This window comes from Prunus dulcis, chromosome 1 (assembly GCF_902201215.1).
Source record: "Prunus dulcis chromosome 1, ALMONDv2, whole genome shotgun sequence".
In the NCBI taxonomy this organism is placed as follows: Eukaryota; Viridiplantae; Streptophyta; class Magnoliopsida; order Rosales; family Rosaceae; genus Prunus; species Prunus dulcis.
The window spans coordinates 29441776-29454505 of record NC_047650.1 but is presented as its reverse complement, the minus strand read 5'-3'; the positions used below and the strand labels follow the sequence as shown (position 1 = coordinate 29454505).

Below are 12730 nucleotides of genomic sequence, written 5' to 3'. Positions count from 1 at the left end.
AGAGAGAAACAATACTTCAATAAAAAATTTCCTGATTTACCCTTATTAACCTAGCAAACTTTCCACTTTTCTAAATTAATTAACAACAACCCAAATAAATAATTGGCAATTGGCATGCTTTAATATGAATATCAATTCACAGGTCCCCTTGTCATGAACATGAAAGCAACCTTGAGAACTCGATGGAATGGATAGTCAGGAATCCTAGGAGTTATGGAAGCTCTCCATAGCAACTTGTATCGTTCATGTTGTGAAAAACCTTTGGCGGCTTTATGCATTCCTTTAATCCTCGTATGTGAGGTTGGGCTGTGTGGCCCATATTGGAAGTTGATAATTTTAAAGCTATAGATTCCTGACTCCTAGGATTCATGACTATCCATTTCATCGAGTTCCCAAGGTTGCTTTCATGTTCATGAAAGGGGACCTGTGAATTGATATTCATATTAAAGCACGCCAATTGCCAATTATTTATTTGGGTAGTTGTTAATTAATTTAGAAAAGTGGAAAGTTTGCTAGGTTAATAAGAGTAAATCAGGAAAAATCTTATTGAAGTATTGTTTCTCTCTCATAATAATGTTATCAAATAAATACAAAAATAAAGAATTAACCATAGTTAAACCCATGGACATGTGTCAACTTTTGGAAGGGGTGGTGAAGGTACACCTAGGGTTAAGGTGATGAGCAAAAATGCACCCCTTAACAATTAGCCTTAAAAGTATAGAAAAATCTTTCATTTAATAAATTTTTTAAAAGTCATTAATTTTTTGGATACTACCAAACTTTTTAATACTTTTTAAAAGTCATAACTGAATACTATCAAACTTTTAAATACTTTTTAAAAGTCACAATTGAATACTACTAGACTTTTATATACTCTTTAAAAGTCTAAATTGAATACCTCCAGACTTTTAAACTCTATAAAAGTCATTAATGGTGTGTTTGGATGCGGTAAAATAACTCGAGATTTTAATAAAAGTCGGGATTTAGAGCGTGGAAAAGGGAAAGTTTAGCGTTTGGCAAAACAACTCAGGATTTGCCAAATTACACGCGGAAAATATCGTGGAAATTGCACATCTATAATCCCGAGTTGAAATTCCATGGTAATAGGCGGAATTGTACAATTCCCAACAGAGAGGGAATTTTCATCTTCTGCTTGCGATAACCTAGCTTCTACCCGCCAAAATTTTCATCTTCTGCCCGCCAAAAATTTCATCTTCTGCCTACCAAAATTTCAGGAATAACCTATCTTCTTCAAAGAGAACAAGCCTGCGCGCCATGGGTATTCTCTTGATGGTGTTCTGCTAAGTTTTCTGGTGAGTTTCAGTTTTCAATTTCTTTCCTTATCGTTGGCCTCTTTTTTGTATGCTATATTGATTCTTTTCATCTCTAGAACCAAGGTTTTGCTTTTATTTTATTTCTCCTCTCTGTTTTTCAATCTGACAAGAATATTTGCTCTTCCAATCAAGGTTAGAAAGACAGAGTGTAGAGACATATACATACGCAAGGTCAAACTTTCTCACCTCCATTCACCAAATGCCTTTCTTCCTCAAGCGCCTCCGACTTTTCGGTAAGTCCTCTCTCTCTCTCTCTCTCTCTCTCTCTCTCACACACACACACACACACACAAGTGTTTTCTTCGGGCTTCTCTTTCTCTTTTTCTCTGAATTGATGTCCATATTCAAAATTTGTTTAGTTTGAATTCCTCTTTGCTTTTTCTCTGATTCTTCCTTGAATTGAATCTGTTTCTTGATCATTCTCGAAAACAAGACATGGGTTTTGCATATTTTATATATTTTTCTTTTTTCAGTTAATTGAATTTTATTTACAAGATAATAATTCTCTGTTCTTCTCCTTATGCTTGCCCCTGCTATGTGCTTTGTGTTATATTTGTGTTTGTATTGATTGTATTGCTGATTAGTTGGAATGGAAGCAGTCGCTATCACGTTCTTGAAATATTGATATATGCTCTTTATTAGAAATATTGATATATGCTCCTTTTACAAAGCCAATTGAAAGGACGGATTAGATGATCATATTCATAACAGGTTGATGAAATTAAGGTTGGTCTCTAGGTAGAACCAGGAACAAGGTAGAAGTCTACCTGTGGAAAATTAGTCTAAAGCAGAAACCCAAGGGAGAAAATCCTAACTTGAAGGGCCAGCAGAAATTGGTCTTGAGATCAAACCTAGATCTGGGAGGAATCATACCCTGTTAGAAAAGTAATAAATTAGTCAAGAATATTTGAAACTTCAGCCATGTGATATTGGTGGTTCAGAAAGAGACAAGTGGAAGTGGTTTGAGGTAATCTTATAACTTTAGGAAAATATGTTCTTGTTATAATGTTGCCACTTATCTTAAAATTATTTTTGTTTTTTCTTCTTCAATGTCATTAGAATTGTATTGGAGCACGTGATGGAACTCACATTGCAGTAACAGTGTCTGCTGAGGATAGACCAAGATATCGAAATAGAAAGGGCGATATTTCCACCAATGTTTTAGAAGTTTGTGATCCAGATCTAAAATTCATCTATGTACTATCTGGATGGGAGGGTTTTGCTTCTGATTCTCGTGTTCTGAAAGATGCTTTGGCTAGAGATAATTCGTTTCAAGTTCCAAGTGGTAATTTTTTATACTAGTTGTTAAATAATAAAAAACTTAGGTATAAATAACTTACTTTTCTTTTAAACTTTTTATATTGTAGAGAGTTGTCAAGTTGATGATGTTTCACCCAACTCTAGTTGTCCAAAGAGAAGAAATCAAAAACCTTCTGATATTCCCCCACCAAAAAAAAGAGGTACAACTAATGTTCTTGCTGATTCAGTGGCTAAAATGACTTCATCTTTGGAACACTTTATCAATTCTACTACACAAAAGCTTGATCCAACAGAAGTATATAATGAAGTCATTGCAATTCCAGATCTTAGTCCAGATGAACAACTGAAGGCATGCTCTTGGTTTATAGAAAATGAGAAACAGTTTCTCATGTTAAAGACAATTCCAACTGAGAGAAAGAAGGGAATAGGGTTTATGTTTATTTCACCAAAAGCATAGACACATTTTATATTCAGTTGACATTTTTAATTTTTGCTATTTTGTTGAAACATTGGTTGGGTGATTATCTTCATTTTTTTTTTTTAAATTATGTGATTTATGCTTTTTTAAATTAGACAAGCTACAGTTGCAATTCTTTATATTAGTAACAATTGAGGTATGTGATGTTAGACATTTTCGTACATCACAAGTCTTTCTAATTATATATATAATAATAATGTGTTGAACTATGCTAATTATTCCTATCAAATTTTATACAAGACTCTTGTAAAAAAAAAAAAAAAAAAAAAGTTCTTACGTAAATTCTAATTATGTGATGATTATCCAAACAGGTGAAATTGTAATTTCAGTCATTTCTTAAATTCTGCATATATGACATCCAAACGCTGAAATTTGCAATTGACGGAATTTTTAAATGATGTAATTGGAAATTCCGTCATTTACAATTTCCATGGAAATTAGAATTACTTCATCCAAACACACCATAAAAGGGGCTCTTTAGTTTTAACCCATAAAAAACTTAACTAATTTGGAAGAAAGATAATTAATTTTGCTTAATTAATATAAAACCAAAGCCACCTAATTTTACCAAAAGGACATCCAACAACCCTAAAATTACTACATGTGCCATTGTGCTTAAATGTCAAATACAGTTTATTTAAGGGTAGAATTGTCTTATCAGTTGTTATTTTTTACCTGGCCCAAAGAATCTGGGCCTCTCTTTGGGCTAATCCAAAATAGTAGTTTTTTCCTAGGTATTAAAACTAAAACCAAAATATCCAATATCTTACAAACTAATTAATAAAGTTAATTATGTCTAAAACCTAATTTTTCTTTATAATTATGCATGTATTATCTAAACTAGGATGTGTATCAAACAACTAACATGTATTAATAACACATCTTTCCCAACAACCAAAAAACCCCAATCCGTTTAACATGGTCAAGTAATTAAATAATGCAAGTCGACATCAAACAACTGATATATATTATTTACTCATATCCAAAGTCTAATACGGTATACGAAATAGATCAACCAACCCAGAAAAACACATCCTATAGTATAGTTGGTCATTCAGTGGAGATCCACGGAATCCTTTATTAAAGATAGGGTGGATCTCTCTCTCATTTCCCCTCCTCTTCTTCTTCGAAATTCAAATTTTTAATCACTTCATTTCATTGGAAGACAGTCCAATGACGCAAAGTAATTCTAATATGCATAAACAGATGGTAATCGAAATAGAACAGTTAAGGGTTCTCAAAGATTAAATTTGAAACAGAAAATGTAAATTGAAGGCAGTTTTTGCTACTTGTTCTTCAAGGTCTTTCCTTTGGTTTTCTTGGATTTATTGAGATCGTGCTGTTTCTGGTCAGCGATGGCAGTGGGTGCGGCAGTGGGTGCGGCAGTGCTTTTGATACGAGAATAGGTGAATTCGGGGGAGAGCAATCTGGTGATTTCAGAGAGTCCAACTCTGTTTTTCCCATGCAATAAGGTCTTCAAGTTCTCCTCCCAATTACGGTCTTTGATACCGGGACTCTGCAAACACGGAATAGCTAACAATTCAATATGAATCAATGATCTGAGGCGTTGATTGATGATTTGATTATCCAACAACAACAAGAAGAAGAAGAACCATAGATTTACACTAGTACTAGCGGTGAAATGCAAATTGCAATGCAAGTGAAATGAAATGAAATGGGGGCATTGCTTGCATCAATCAAATCAAATAAATCGTAGTAGGTCTGTCTGTCAAATGAAAATGAATAATGATAGAGAATTTGAGAGCATAAATTAAATTAATTAATATACCTGATGGTTGTAGAGACTAATGAACCTGGAAATTAAGAGTGCGGTGGGAGAGCGAGTGCGTTCAGGGATGCCAAGGAACTTGCACAACTCTGAACAACAAGTCTTTGTCTTCACTTTCGCCGCAATTACTTTCGACTCCGGCATAGCCGCAGCCGCAGCCGCCGCCATTACTGATCTACTTGCCCTAGCAGCACTAGCACCCGCCATCTATCAAACCCTATTGCCGGATGCGATGCGAATGCGATGGGAGTATTCTCTCTCTCGCACCACGCCCTTTTTATTTTCCTTATTCCGCCTCGGAATCAATCTTCGTTGTATTGTAATTTGGATTTGTTATTTGTCTTATTTAATGTATCACTTCCTGAAACTTTGGTTAAATCCCATTTTATCTTCCTCAAAATTAAAATGACTCACTTAACCTCCTTAACTGTGGTTTTGTGTTCCACTTTACCCTCCACTGTTAACTATGTTAAAAAGTTCTGTCCACTGTTAACTATGTTAAAAAGTTCTGTTAAAACGCTGATGTGGCACAAATAGAACCCACTCTTGTATGCCATGTGTAAAAAATAATAAAATATTTTATTTTAATAAATATAACAAATAGGAAAGAAAAAGTTTAGCAAATTATTACTTCTCTCCCCTTCCCTTCTCTCTTCTCTCCCTCTTTCTTCTCTATACCCGACCCCCTCCCAACAACTCCTCCCTATATCTCGTTATCTCGCCCTTTTTTCTTTCTCTATTCCGAGCTTCACCACCTTTACGGCAAAGACCTTGAGATAGTACTTGATCCCAAAAACCATCTGCCGATGCACATCCACCACCTCCAAGAACTGAATCCCTTCACCGACGTTGCTTTGGTGGCTCTTTCGCTGGCTCCGGTTGTCTTGCACCATCGAAAACCCCCCCGACTCCTAAACATTCTTGTTCGTCTTCACGTCTTCGAGCTGTCGCCTGCCTCTGATCTTGGTTCCTCCATACCCATTTGACAAAGCAAACATGAGGCAGATCAAAAGGGCCAAAATCAGATTTTTCATTATTTTGGGAGTTGTTTATGTGGGAAATTGGTGAATTGAGTTTTTGGGTTTGGGTGTGAAGAACCTGAAGATTTTGTTATTGTTGAGGATGGGGATTGAATTTGAAAGATAACCAAATAGATCCAAATGGGGAGAGAGAAAGAAAGGAAAAAAGAAAAAAGGAATTACATTATTTTATTCCACTTTTTCGAACAAAAAAAAAAAATTTATTCCACTTAAGGAAAAAAAAAAAGTGGGCTCAAATATCACACATCAGCACTTGTTGTAAAAAGACTAAAATAGCTATGTCATGTCATCAAAATTGACAGAGTTATTAACAGATATAACAGTTGAGAGTAAAGTGTAACACAAAACATAAGTCAAAGAAGTCAAGTGAATCATTTTAACTTTGAAAGGGTAAAATAAGATTTGACCAAAATTTAAGAAGTACTACAGTAAATAAGCCTTGTTATTTCAATTAATTTGTCTGGACCGGGCTGCTGCTGCTGGAATTGGCAACATTATTATAAAAATAAAAATAAAAAACACTTTAATTTAATCATTTTGTTTTTTGTTTTGGTTTCTTTCTGGGAGTCAATAACATACATGTTTGCATACAGAAGAAAAGCAGCTGCCTGATTACATACATGTTTTCTCTTATTTCGAATACCAAAAATAAAACAACACACACACTCGCTAAGCCACAACAAGAACACGAGACAGATAATCGGTCATGTCAGTTGTCTCGCTTCCTTCTCGTCATTACAATTAGTAGCGAGCTCATTTCCACCACAACACTTGCTAAGCCAGCTCTTTGTAAAGATATTTAAAATCTAATTCTGATAAACAGTGAGGTTGATAACTTGATAGTGGCGACGTTGACTACAATAGAGTGCCCATATGTGCCGTCCCCCTTTCTACCATCCCCCTCATAACTGAATCTTCAGATACACGAGTGTTTGTGTCTGCTGTTTCTACTTCTATGATGTTTCTCATCTTCGGTTTTAACATACGAGTAGGACTGCCTATCCCGGCTCTTTTTATTTCTGTTTTGCCTGTTCGTGCCAGAATCTTCAGATGAATAAGAATGCCGGTGTCTGCTCTTGATACTTCTAAGGTGCCTATCAGGCTCAGAATCTTCAGATGAATTATTCAAGCTCTCTCGGCTCTTGTCCCTTCTGCAATGCCTATCAATTTTGGAATCTTCATATGAATGAGAATGCTTCTGTCTGACCTTTCTACTTCTATGATGTTTTTCATGATACGAATCCTCAACTGTAAAAGAATGCTTGCGTCTGCGCTGGACATCTCTATGGTGCTTGTCAGGTTCAGAATCTTCAGATGAATTAGTACACCTGTCACTGCTGTTGTCCCTTTTGTAATGCCTACAAATCTCGGAATCTCCATATGAATGAGAATGCTTCTGTCTTTTCTTTGTACTTCTCTGATGTTTTTCATTATTTGAATTCTCAAATGAATAAGAATGCTTGTCTCTACTCTTTACTTTATGTCTATCAAATTCCAAAATCTCTGATGGACTCGATTCAGAATGACCATGCTTCTTTTTATTTACCTTGCATATTTTCTTCTTTGACCTCTTATCATCCTCATAAGAAGATGACAACCCGTCTTCCCCACTCATTGGTGATGACAGCTTTTTTTTGTGCTTGGTCTTCTTTTTGGACTTGTCCCTGGGTTGGCTTGAGAAGTTGGTCAGTAGCTCAGGGATGACATCCCCACTGAGGAAGCCTGAAAAATGAATGAGGTTGGTGGTAGTTACCTCACATGCAATACAAAGATACAAGAAAGAAATCATCATGCATATTCTGGAATTGAAAACTAAATACCTCCATACTCGTCAAATATGTCCTCAGCAACTATTTGTTGGTTGGGGTCATCTGGTTTAAACCCTCCACGTGGAGGACTAATTCCTGGTTTTTGCTTGAGCTCCCACTTTAGAGGCTGCAAAATAAGCAAGATATAATATATATAGTCCTAGTGTTTTTTTTTTTTTTTTTTTTTTGCATCATAATCATATAAGAATGCATTACTCAGTTTCCAGGGATGTAGGGCACTATATGTATAGTAGAAGCGTTTCAAACAGAGCAAACAGGAGAATTCTTCGTTATCGTACATAAGCATAATTTTGAGATTAAACAAACAAATAGACAAGTTAATTAATCTATTTATGTACTAATACACAAAAGTTGATGTTAGAGCCAACCTTTTGACAGCAAAACAGAAGATATAAATATGGCTCAAACATATGTAGAGATCAAAGGATGGAACAATCGAAGCAGACCAAGAAGCAAAGTAACAAGCTGGAAAAAGAAACAAACCAGAAATACACACACACAAACAACTGATCGGTTACATTAACCAATCCACTTCATAACTGTAGGCAAAAGAGAAAGTGTTCCACCACTGTCTAGAACATATAAATATACTACCTTTCCTGTCACAGATTCACAGCTACTTTACAATTTCTTCATTTACAAGCTATAATTTTGTTGGAAGGCTTTTTCTACACAACTTCATTAGTTTCTCTTGCATCTGGATGAGCAAGAAAAAAATACTACAGGTAAGTTGAGAAGTTGGATAGAATTCTGGCAATATACAACCAATATATGGTTGAAATTTCTGTAGATGTGCCTCCATCAGGGAAATAAGGCATTTTGCCTTTAACAATGATGGATGGAAGGAGGTTATAATTGTGAAAATTAAGAGTCACTAACTTAGAAATTTACTTTAAGTTATATTTATATTCTACAATTGTTGTCTAACATCCTGACAATGGTCTACCATGCTTCCATTTCTCCAGCCATAATAAACTGCATTATGAGCAACACAATTTTAATTTAACCCAAATTAACATGTATAACAAATGTTTGACTCTTGCAAGCTGTTACCTATCAGTATATTGGTCATGACTTACAATTTCATGGAAAGAATAATGAACAACTGTCAATCTGAATTAAATGACTGGCCCAAACGAGGTGACCGTATCCCCAATTCATAAACTTGCTCCAAATCCGTAAGTAACACCAACTAATTCTTCCGCTCCATAAATTATAGACGCAAAGAACTTAAAGATGAGCTCGATCATGTACCAAAATATTTCTGGAAGAACAATGAAATAACATGAACCACAAGCAAAAAGAAAATTCTTCCTTCAAGAAAATTATTATACTTGGTACTCACTGATCTCTCCTAATACTAAGAGAACAGTACTTGCAGTCTGCAACAACTTAAATATTAGTAAATGAAATGACACATTGAAAACCAAATTCTCTTAGGTTAGTATTATCTTTGAAGTTATGAGGTGTTCCTTGAGGTTTCTGAGATACAATCCCAACCTAGGTCTTCCCAATCTATAAGAGTATAAGATTCTGCGCGAGAATCCTAGAAATTTTACTTCCTTTGTTTTTCAGTACTAATGTAGTGATCAAAACCATAACCTGTTTATCGACAGTCTTTCCCCTTTTATTCCTTACTTTTCCAGCGGCAGTAGTTTGAATGCTATGACCAAAACCACAGTTTCTTACCTCAAGCTTCCAACTAGACCACATGTAACAATCATCCTCCCAATTGTTTTTATGGTCTCCCATAGACTAAATAACACTCCCATTTGCAAAAGTAGAACAATAGGCCTTCCTTGTCTATACTTCAAACCTGCCACTCTTCTTTAAGTGGCTGCTAAAATCCCCAAGTCTTCATGTCCAAATGAACCATAATTCTATTCCATAAACCATCCTTCCCCCTACTTACATTGTACTGCCATTTTTCCCCTATAAGCATTATTAAACAACTGAACCCTCCTTATGGCTACGCTAACCCCATAATGGGGACAACAAATTTGATAAAGACTTTTTCCCTTTTTAGATAACTTAAGCTAGACATTTTATTTACCAAACAACCCTAAACCCTAGACAAAAGTGACAACAAACATATCCTTTTCTCCCAGTTCATAAAATGTAATCTACCATCCCTGTTCAAAGAAAACCCTATTCCAATTTCCCAAACTCTTAGCCAACGATGCTAAGATAGTAAAAAACAAGTTTATAGAATTAGAAGGCAAACTTCAGAGAGTAACCTTAATGAGCTTAAATCTCTACTTTTCCAAAGGGATCTAAACAAATTTTGATGGTAATAGAAATCCACACTTCTTTTTATTGGGTAGGAAATATAACGTGCACTTCTTTCAACGACAAAAAAGAAAACCAAAAAAAAAACTTCAAAGATCCAAGCCAAATGCTTTGAGCCTTATGCCAGCCTACCATGCAAGGCATCACCTCAAGCACTCACCAATTTGACAGAGATAAGCGTAATTTTGTGAGCAAGGGATATTAAAATCCCCGACTGTTAGGTTTCAGGATAAAAACAAAAGTACAAACCTCACTAGGATCTGTGTGGGCAAGAATAGCAGTCAAAGGGTCATCCCTTTTCAATCGGCCCTCCTCATTAGGCATTATAGCATCCTTCAACGGACATTCACGATCACCACTTTGGTGACCAAATGCTCCACACCTTACGCACTTCACATTGCGCACTTCAACTCCAAATGGCTTTGCCCTCGTAGGGACACCAGTCTCCATCCTTTAGAAAAATTATTATTATTATTATTATTATCATCATCAAAACAATAGAGTAGTATCAACTTGACTGTAGAAATTGTAATGTAACCGTGGGCAACAATTGCAAATAATAAAGCATGACTTCCAGGCTCAAAGGTACCCTTACATGCACCAACTGTGAGCCTCGGTCACTTTCAATATAAATAGACACTAAGAGAAACCAACCATGGTACAGAGAGAGACAACTGCATCTGTGAGGAATGAGAAATCTCAGTTCGAGATCTCAACTCCTTTTAATAATAAAATGCATAAGTCAATATATTAGTCATAGATATGCTTGACTTGAAAGAGTTGCATAACAAATTTTGTTGATTCTGACTCGAGTGATGTAACAGCTTCTTGTATGCATTTCTAGAATCACAACCCATCAACTTTATACTTTTAAACAGTCCAGCAAGGACTCCGGGGTATTCAGTTAAAGTCTGGGTTATGAAGAAGTTGATGGATCACAAGAAACTGAGCCAAACTCTGAAAATGCCTACACTGAGATAAAACCAAATCTAAGAATCTTATAATCTAATTTCCTAAAAGCATTGCCAAGTTATCAATGCAACCCAAAGTGCGTGAAAGATCATTGTCATAACTAAGCCCCCTTTCTTCTCAGCATCTTAATGTATTTCAATCGGGAAACTATAAAGTAACATAAAAACATTGCATCTTACTGTAAAGGCAGCAACAGGCACACCTTGGAGCATTTTTCAAAATTTCAAATTCTTGTTCCGTTGGTAAAGGACGGCCAAACACGTCTTTGAGTCTTGGTTTTTTGGATTCTTCGCCACTAGGAGGCATACACTCTGGTGGCCGTGGCCTAATTAGCAAGAGAAAATTAGTTCAAAGATGTAATGAAAACATATCATACAATAAGGAAGAAAATAATATAATGCATTGTACCTTGAAGTGGAAGGGGCATCTGTTTGCGTTTGTGTTTGTGGGTCTTCAAAGGAGGTGTTATTATGGTGCTCTCTTACACTCTCATCAGCAATCTCTGCAGCTTTGGCACTTTCGGCGTTGTAACCAGGTGGACGAACATACATAAAGCTAACAGCTTTCATCATCTCAATCTACACATTAACTCAAGCAATGGGAACGGGTCCTTTCGGAGTTGGAATAATAAGTAGTAAATGGCATAAATAAAGAGAATAATCAAATGTTTTCGAAAAAAAAAAATGAAGAAGAAGAAGAAGTTTTAGCACCTTTTCCTTGTCTTTCTTGGAGACGAGAGCGGCCTGGCGAAAGAATTCCTGCTCTTGGGCATACTGCACAAATGATAAGAAAGAGAGAGAACTGAAATTACCAACAGACCCAAAAAAAATTGTGATGAAGTGAAAGCATGAAAATTGAGATGAAGGGATGCGAAGGGAGAGGGGGCGGTGGGGACATGCCTCGCGGGAGACCTCCTCGGTGCGACGCTGGTGCTGGGCCTGGATCTGCTCTGCGATCCACTTGCGGCGTTGGTTGGGGTAAGAGAGAGGGTGCCATGGCTTCTGGTTGAGGTAGGAGTGGCTCCAGGCCGTACCTGACTTGGTCTTGTAATCAACCTCCCCTCCTCCTTTGTCCGAAAATCTCTTGCTCAGCCTTATCCCTCCTCCCTCTTCTTCACCTTCCATCCTTTTTCGTTTCTTTTCTTCTTCTTCTTCTTCTTTTATTATTGTTCGTATTTTTCAATAGAATGTCGTCTTCTTCCCTTCTGAAACAAACCAGGGCTACTCGGTAAGGGTAGGTACTTGTGGTACTCCCCGCACGCTCTGTGGAAATTGAAATAGTGGGCTTTACGACTTGGCCCATTCTCCGTGCTGCCTCAGGTGGATTAGGCACATTGGGCTTTACTGCTTGGCTGGCCCATTATCTGGGCTTCTAAATTTTGCACTAAGACAACTTGGGTTTTTAAATTCAAATTCGGAGTTTTTTTTGGGTCAAAATTATTAGGGAGTTAAGTGAAACAAAATAACAATTTTGGGAGTTTCACTAACATGAGGCCCAAATTATAAAAACGCTTTGAGGTTGTACTTGTTTTAAAAAAATCTATGACAATTTTTAAATTATAGCAATTTCAAAGTCTTTTTGTTCTCTTGTAAATGGGGCTTGGGTGTGTTTCCTACATGAAATGGGCTTTAGAAACACACACAAGCCCCACTTACAACATAACAAAAGGGCTTTGAACTTTCTATTATTTACAAAACTGCCATCAGTTTTCTTAAAACAAGCACAACCTCAAAACCTCA

The 12730-nt window shown here is 36.3% G+C and overlaps 2 protein-coding genes across 2 annotated transcripts; both read right to left on the bottom strand.

Moving 5' to 3' along the window:
* Positions 1-4021: 4021 nt before the first annotated feature.
* On the bottom strand, positions 4022-5300 carry LOC117614425. Its single transcript, XM_034343228.1, has 2 exons — positions 4862-5300; positions 4022-4588 (listed from the first exon to the last, which is right to left on the bottom strand). The coding sequence occupies exons 1-2, from the start codon at positions 5066-5068 to the stop codon at positions 4358-4360; spliced, it is 438 nt and encodes a 145-aa protein (XP_034199119.1). The 5' UTR covers positions 5069-5300; the 3' UTR covers positions 4022-4357.
* Positions 5301-6468: 1168 nt separating this feature from the next.
* On the bottom strand, positions 6469-12186 carry LOC117638310 (uncharacterized zinc finger CCHC domain-containing protein At4g19190). The gene is made up of 7 exons (XM_034373449.1): positions 11891-12186; positions 11702-11764; positions 11400-11569; positions 11194-11316; positions 10269-10470; positions 7722-7836; positions 6469-7623 (listed from the first exon to the last, which is right to left on the bottom strand). Exons 1-7 carry the CDS (start codon positions 12113-12115, stop codon positions 6818-6820), a joined length of 1704 nt encoding a protein of 567 aa, XP_034229340.1. The 5' UTR covers positions 12116-12186; the 3' UTR covers positions 6469-6817.
* Between the last annotated feature and the right edge of the window lie 544 nt (positions 12187-12730).

Excerpts from the sequence above, each read along its gene's own strand:
- LOC117614425 (XM_034343228.1), bottom strand. The coding sequence starts at position 5,068 with ATGGCGGGTGCTAGTGCTGCTAGGGCAAGTAGATCAGTAATGGCGGCG. Across the intron at positions 4,589-4,861 it reads TTAGTCTCTACAACCATCAG|AGTCCCGGTATCAAAGACCG; the intron begins GTATATTAATTA and ends CCGTGTTTGCAG.
- LOC117638310 (XM_034373449.1), bottom strand. The coding sequence starts at position 12,115 with ATGGAAGGTGAAGAAGAGGGAGGAGGGATAAGGCTGAGCAAGAGATTT. Across the intron at positions 11,765-11,890 it reads CCGAGGAGGTCTCCCGCGAG|TATGCCCAAGAGCAGGAATT; the intron begins GCATGTCCCCAC and ends TCATTTGTGCAG. Across the intron at positions 11,570-11,701 it reads CCAAGAAAGACAAGGAAAAG|ATTGAGATGATGAAAGCTGT; the intron begins GTGCTAAAACTT and ends GTTAATGTGTAG.